The 7,061-nt window shown below is 40.1% G+C and overlaps 2 protein-coding genes across 3 annotated transcripts; one reads left to right on the plus strand and one right to left on the minus strand.

Moving 5' to 3' along the window:
• Positions 1 to 708: 708 nt before the first annotated feature.
• LOC135233367 (transcription factor BTF3) lies at positions 709 to 4,071 on the minus strand. Of its 2 annotated transcripts, none has more exons than XM_064296820.1 (6): positions 3,924 to 4,071; positions 2,708 to 2,776; positions 2,481 to 2,594; positions 2,165 to 2,366; positions 1,304 to 1,360; positions 709 to 1,021 (listed from the first exon to the last, which is right to left on the minus strand). In XM_064296820.1, exons 2-6 carry the CDS (start codon positions 2,774 to 2,776, stop codon positions 975 to 977), a joined length of 489 nt encoding a protein of 162 aa, XP_064152890.1. In that variant the 5' UTR covers positions 3,924 to 4,071; the 3' UTR covers positions 709 to 974. The 2 variants fall into 2 exon arrangements, with proteins under 2 accessions (XP_064152890.1, XP_064152891.1); XM_064296821.1 differs by having other exon boundaries at positions 3,860 to 3,942.
• Positions 4,072 to 5,105: 1,034 nt separating this feature from the next.
• Positions 5,106 to 6,824, plus strand: LOC135233368 (forkhead box protein D1-like). Its single transcript, XM_064296822.1, has one exon. The coding sequence runs from the start codon at positions 5,349 to 5,351 to the stop codon at positions 6,279 to 6,281; it is 933 nt and encodes a 310-aa protein (XP_064152892.1). The 5' UTR covers positions 5,106 to 5,348; the 3' UTR covers positions 6,282 to 6,824.
• Positions 6,825 to 7,061: the final 237 nt, after the last annotated feature.

The raw sequence follows: 7,061 nt of genomic DNA on the forward strand, positions 1-7,061 counted from the left end.
ACCAAACAGTACAACTATCAGCTGCAAAGCTGAGACACTGTAAAAAGTGGAACCTGCGACTGCAGCAGTTGTAAAATTACAATCCAGAGCCAACTGGAAGTTGATGGATCTTTTCATGGAGCAAATGATTCTGCCCCAAACTCAAACCATGTTTCACCAGTCCTAACATGCCATGCCGTTGCAAATTGCCAACCCATGAGTCCCTTTAGTGTCATTACGGTTCACCTGGATGTAAAGTATCCCATGACACTGCTTGCAGATTTTTCTTTTTGCAGTTCAGCGCTGGCTTTAAAAGTCAGAGAATTGCCTCAGGATATTTAACTTCGTTCACACAACTGGACTAATCAAGAGACCACTGAATTTTCCATTATTAGTGTCCTCAGAAGCCTTGATATTATAGAAACACAAATTCAGTCTCCACAATGCAACTCAAACCAATCATTCATTCACAAAAATGAAATTGCAAGTCCATTCATGCTTGTGATGACACAAAAGGCTAAATTATAATACCAAGTAGCAGCAGATGGTTCAGTTTGCAAGTGTCTTGCCTTTCCAGAATTTGTGGCCATCTCATATAGAGGCTCTAGGATGTCATTTTACCCAAGAAACACACTGTATGCATTTCTAAAACTAGTTTCCAGAGGAATGTAAATTTGTATTTATACTCAAACCAAAATCATGACGGGGGAAAAAAATCAGGAAATGCAATTTTTAATAAACATCTCTTTAATGTATTTTATTCCAGACGTGTTTAATTCTAACCAGGCTTCACATGAACTGGATTCAGTAATGCAGGACAAGCAGCAAATATTGAAGACCCAAAATGGCTGAAGAGTGTACAATGTATCTATTTCTGAAACTTGATATTGACATGGGAACGATACAAAAAAAAAAAAGGTAACATTACAAAGAAATAAAAAAACAGAAGCTCCACACTGCCCAGTCAAGTCGGGAATCTGGTTTTGGGGTGTTATTTAGTTCGCCTCATCCTTTGAAGCCTCGTCAAAATTCTCCACAAGGTCTGAAACACAGAATGTTACATGTTAGCCAGTCAACATTCTTAACATGGTTGTATTCTCTGCACTGCGTTGGGGTAAATGTATTAAGTTATTTCCTGAACAGTCCATATCCCGACATGTTATGCAATAAGGAGATTCACCAACCAATTTGACTTTGACCTGATCAAGCATTAGACAATTTTCCTTTTTGTTTCCTTTTGTCTCTTATTCACTCATATTGACACTGTTTGGACGAAAAAAAATTCATTCATATTTCACAAGACCATAAGATTTTAATGCATCACCTGGAACTTCATCATCATCTTCCTCCCCAGCTGCAATTGGTGCTTTGGCATCTCCAGCTATATATATATATTTTAAAAAAAAAAAACAGTCAGTAACAATATATTAAGAGAAATTCTAATTCTGGTTCTCGTTGCAAAAGCATATACTAGGTCAATTGCACTGGGCCACTGCTACTCTGAGTAATATTACTATGACTTCATGCATTCATATCAATGCAAACATATCACTTGGCATTTGTATACCTGACGCCAAAGCATATGCCACTTTTAAGAGAACAGTCAATGCACAGAATGGACTGCAAACACAACCTTGCACAAATGGTAACTGAGCTTTTCGGTCATGCAATTACTACCAATCCCCCCCATTCATTTCCCTCTAGGATTAATTTCACAATTCACAAAAGGAGCACACTACACAGCACAGCTAAAGAAAAAAGAAATGAAGGCCAGTTCCCATATGGCCATCATACCATACCTCAGCAACAAGAGCAGGGACAGGATAATCAAGAACAGTTTAGCTCATTGGTTTGTTCAATAATGTAGTCAAAGTAGACATGCAAACATTTCTCCACATTTTCCTCCTTCCCCTCCCCCTACTCTCTAAACAGAGATCAATGTGTATCCTTCATTGAAAAATGTAGAAAAATAGAAATGTTTAAGGAGAGTCAGTGGTATAAGGAGGGGGGCAGGGAGGTTGCAGATGTAATGCCAGAGATAAGTGCAAAGACTGCAGCGGGAATAGTCAACCCGGCACACTCATCAACCAAATAAGCCCTCCTGAGCTACAAGACACCATCTGCTATGCAGCATGCTTAAACATTACCAATATCCACAGCATCCATGCCCTTTGACCTCACTTACACTGCTTGGGCAAGGCCTCTGCAAGTCTCCTAAGGCTGGTCAGGCTGTCGGCCCCAAGCTGGTTGAGGATGCTGGGCAGCATCTCAGTCAGCTGCTTGGTCTCAGCGTGCCCTGTGATGGTGAAGGTGTTTGCTGCCAGAGATGCCTGAACTTTAGGGTTGTTGAAGTGGATCACTGTGCCCTGGTTAGTGAACATGTTGACCTGCAAAATGGAGAGACACTGATAATGAGTTTCAGAAGACAACAATGGCTCAGCAGAGAGAAATTCCATTCCATGTCACTGGGAGTGCCTGCATAAATAAATGAAGCCAAATACCTCTTCGATGCCAGAGATATTGTTGACACCGAGTTTTTTCAAGGAAAACTGAAGCTTCTTGTCATCGGCGGTTGCTGTTCTGTGCACGACCTTCTTCTTTCTGCGAGCAGAGCCCTGTGAAATGCAATGAGGGTTACAAGGGCACGAAGTTGTTGGAGAACAAAAAGTATAACGAACCAAATACGTTGACCAATGACAGCTGGCTCAAAAGTACGTGAATAGCTCACCTTCCCACCAATGCGGACTTGTGCCTGCAGTTTGGCGAGTTTCTCCTGGTTCATTATTGTTTCTTTCATCTGGAATAATATAGATAATCGTTAATGTTTAACGGCGACACTCGCAAGAAGTTCGGCTAGCCAATTAGTGTAACGTTACCCATGTTAGGCATGCAAGTTAACACACAGTGACTATTTATGAAACGCAGAGCAGCTGAAGCTCCATTCGTACAATGCGTCTCAGATGGCAGAAAACCGCCCACAGCTAGCTAGTTAACACAAGTGGCCAGCGACAGTTAGCGAGTTATTCGCCAACTATATAGCTAGCTACTTAGTTCACAGCCCAGATAAAACCGTGTCTTTTCTGTCTACTGCCACATAAAAATACACTGATTCAATTTAAGCAAACAGCATTTATAACGGAAGCCATATCGGAAGCTGTGCTGAGACAACGTTTATACCAATTTAGCTAGCTAGCCTTAAAAACCAAGATAGCTTGCTAGTTCTAGTTATGTAGTAAACCAGTTTAACATGCTAACAAACTTTAGCTACCCAGCACCCGTCATTCTAGTTAGTCATTGCTGAATACGAACACAATCCGGTTGTCTCGTTCAACATCTCGGTTAAGTGATTGCCAAGTTAACGCCCTTAGCTAACGCTAGGTAGCTAACGTGGGTAATGCTGACTTTAATGCCAGTCTCTTAATAACTTCACCCATAAGGCTGCAAGCTTACACGCTATCAATAACAAGCTCAACATGGTCTGCGAGACACACAATCCTGGATTGTCAAAAAACTGTCGACAGCAGTAGCGTTGGCTGTTAACGCTAACAGTAGCTAAACTAGCTGGCTAATTAAATTCTGGAACTGAACTGCCCTCGAACAAGCTGAAAAGTATTTCGTTAAAACGAACTAAAATACAGTAAATCATACTTCGATATAACCTGCACGCCAAGCTTTCAGTTACTCCTAATCGGAGCCACTCGAAGAACGCATATGGCTAGCTAGCACGAGTTCTCTCATCCGACCTGGCTAATTTAGACCGGGGCCTGTCACGAAGATACGCCGAGCAGGCCCCTATATTCAAAACCAGGACCGTTTTGTCTTTCGTCCTTGGTTCTGCGGTTATAATTTTGCCTATGCCTCGGGTCTCCATATTATTTACCTTATATTGTCCGAGTAGGACGTGGCTGTAAACGAAATGAAAGGTTTTATAGCTTTGCACTGACCTGTGCTATACGGACGGCACACACGCGGGGAGAAAGATGGAAATCAGAGGAAGGAAAGGAAGTGACGCAAGCGTACTAAAAGAAAATACGCGCCAGCAGAGGTGGGTACTTGGGGTAGCCTGTCCCAGAAAATGCACCAATTACTGGAATGGCTAGTAGAAATTAGGCTATAATAAAGCCATCAGTCATGTTATGTCACAAGATCTTATGTTTATTTAAAATAACCGAAATAATTGTTTCCACGCAGCAATCTCAAATTGAGAAAAATTTTAATGGACATAGTTTGCTTCTTTGTGACTTATGTTGTGTGTTTCGACTAAATAGATAAGTATAATAGATGATGATCATCATCACCATCATCATAATCATAATAATTCTCATCATAATCAACATCATCATAATCATCATAAAAGCGCATTTTTGTGAGCAGTATTTCTTACATGGTAATAAGTTGCAGTATCAATCTTAACCACGGGGTTGTGCTGTTAAGCAAGACAAGAGTAATGAACCAAAAAATATCCTCAACTTGGTCTAATTTACCTTCATGTCCAAAATAAACACATAAATAAAATAATTAAGCGTTTTTGATTGTGCTCATTTATTCAGATCCTGTGAGATTGTGGTCCACTTTCGTTTTTTTAGGCTTACAATGGCATAGCTTCTGAGACCATTTTTTGAACAAAATTGAGGTAAGCTACTTCTGTTTTTACCAGAAAAACAGTAAACTTTTTTCTCATAGATGCCTGATTCCTCAAAAGCGTGTTTGCCCCGTTGCTCAAGAATTCTATTCTTTCTCTTTGGTTTTAATACCAAGTTTAATGCATATACTAAAAAAATAAGAGCCAACAAACATAATCAAATGTCTTTCATAGCCTATATAATGACACTGCAGTTACTTAAATTTGTGTGAGCTAAGATGGCCAATATTTTGTAACTTGGCCTCATTTTGATATCAATACTTTTAACGACAGGCCTAGATTTTGTTTCAATTAATGACTTATGGACAGTGCTTTGCATGCGTGAGTAACTTAGAATTTTTGAAAACATTATTTTAGATATGTTTTTTTATTATAAATTAACCATTTATCATACACCATTCGCAGTTGTTTGGTAAATTTCTAACGACCATCTCCTACTCTATAAAAGCACCAGTGACGTTCCAAAGCCATGTGATCTTCGTGCCTGTATATACAGCCAATGAAGATACACCCAGAGCTTGCCTTCAGAAGACCGTTTTATAGCCTTCTTGAAATGCTTTCAGTCCGTGGATATGTCATTCGTTTATGAGAAATGATAAGACTAAAAGTGTGGTGCTGGGGGTGAAAGAACATCTTTCCTTTTAACATTTATTTCCTAATGAGTTGTTTTGAAACAGAACAGAAATTGTGTCTTCTACGTGACTTCGGAAACTTACAGCGTTGAGCCATGACTTTGAGCTCGGATATGTCAGATGCCTCTATCCTTTCGGAAGAAACTGACATCGATGTGGTCGGCGAGGGAGAGGACGGGGACACCCAGACGCGGTCCTATGCAGATGAGGTGGCTCAGATGCATGACGATATTCTTTTGACTAGTGCATCCCGGAATCCTTTCCAACCAGCTAGCAAAAACACAATAGTCAAGCCCCCTTATTCCTACATTGCCTTGATTACAATGGCCATCCTTCAAAGTCAAAAAAAGAGACTCACGCTATGTGAGATTTGCGATTTTATCAGCAATCGTTTCCCATATTACAGGGAGAAGTTCCCGGCTTGGCAGAACTCCATCAGACACAATTTATCTTTAAACGACTGCTTCGTTAAGATACCACGGGAGCCTGGGAACCCCGGGAAGGGTAACTACTGGACATTAGACCCGGATTCTTCAGACATGTTCGACAATGGCAGTTTCTTGAGGAGGAGGAAACGCTTTAAACGGCAACAAACTGCGGACCTTTTGAGGGAGCACAGCAGTTTTATCCCCTCTGCTGCATATGGCTTTGGACGCTACGGCGGCGGTTATGGAGTTCAGCTACTGCCCTACCACACACATTCAACCGTCTTTTCATTTCAACATCAGCAATCTCAACGTTCACACAGGGAAACGATTGTCCCAGCATCTTCTTTAATGTCTCAAACCAGTGACCTGGCAAGGAGCCGAGTTTACCCTCAGCCTAGTCCCAGCCTGGCCTCCTCCTTACAGACAATGTCAAAAACTGGTTTTCCTGTCCAGCAGTACCCCTTTTTCATAGAGAGTATCATCGGGGGTTCATTGAGTTCCAGTCGTGACTGTGCCTCGCAGAGTTCTATTTTTCCAATGCCATGCTCTGTTACGGCACAGTCGCTGTTGCTGCAGACCTTGCGTAAAGGAACTGATTAAAATTTGCCGTATAGGCTACTTTCCAAACCAGATTTGCAGCGCTAGCTGTTAACGGTATTGTGTTGTCAAACACACACGCAAAACATCTCGCGGAAGGTAGGAGTATTTTTGCACGTTGTTATTACATTCGTCCAACATGCAGAAACAACCGTTCGTGTCTGCAGGGTTCATGTGAATTAATGCTGAACGTTTAAATGTGAATGTAAATTTAATGGCCTATAGTCCGTCATCTTTGCATGCGTTTTCGTTGCGCGTATTCAGCTAATGGTTTACTTTATACAGGCACGCACACAATGGCAGGTTTTAACACAATATAGAAAATCCAATAATTGTTTCTATCTGAAGACAATGTTTTCTGATAATTGTTTGAGTTAAATTGAATTTGTACTGAAAAATATTAACTAAAACAATACATGCATATCCCATGTGTTCATATTCAGAAATCAAGCATTGTGTGTCTTATTTGTCTATAAGACACACAGTCTATATTGTATTATCGAAATGTGATATTTTTATACATTTTCAATGAGAATAAATATTGTTTTGAATCAAAATGCTTGGCAAATCTAATTGGTTACATGTAGACTTCACTTTGGTTTAAAAATATTAAAAGGTCCTTTATGAAGAATGCCAGACATACATTTTCCTTATATTTTTTCGAAAAGCTAATTCTGATTGATCTTCAATTAAATACAAATAAATTTGATTGACAGGTTCAACAAGAATGATTTAAGGTCTCGTAAAGTTATGTTAAAAGCGAACAAACAGCCTACATTATTT

Source organism: Anguilla rostrata, chromosome 10 (assembly GCF_018555375.3).
Source record: "Anguilla rostrata isolate EN2019 chromosome 10, ASM1855537v3, whole genome shotgun sequence".
NCBI lineage: Eukaryota > Metazoa > Chordata > Actinopteri > Anguilliformes > Anguillidae > Anguilla > Anguilla rostrata.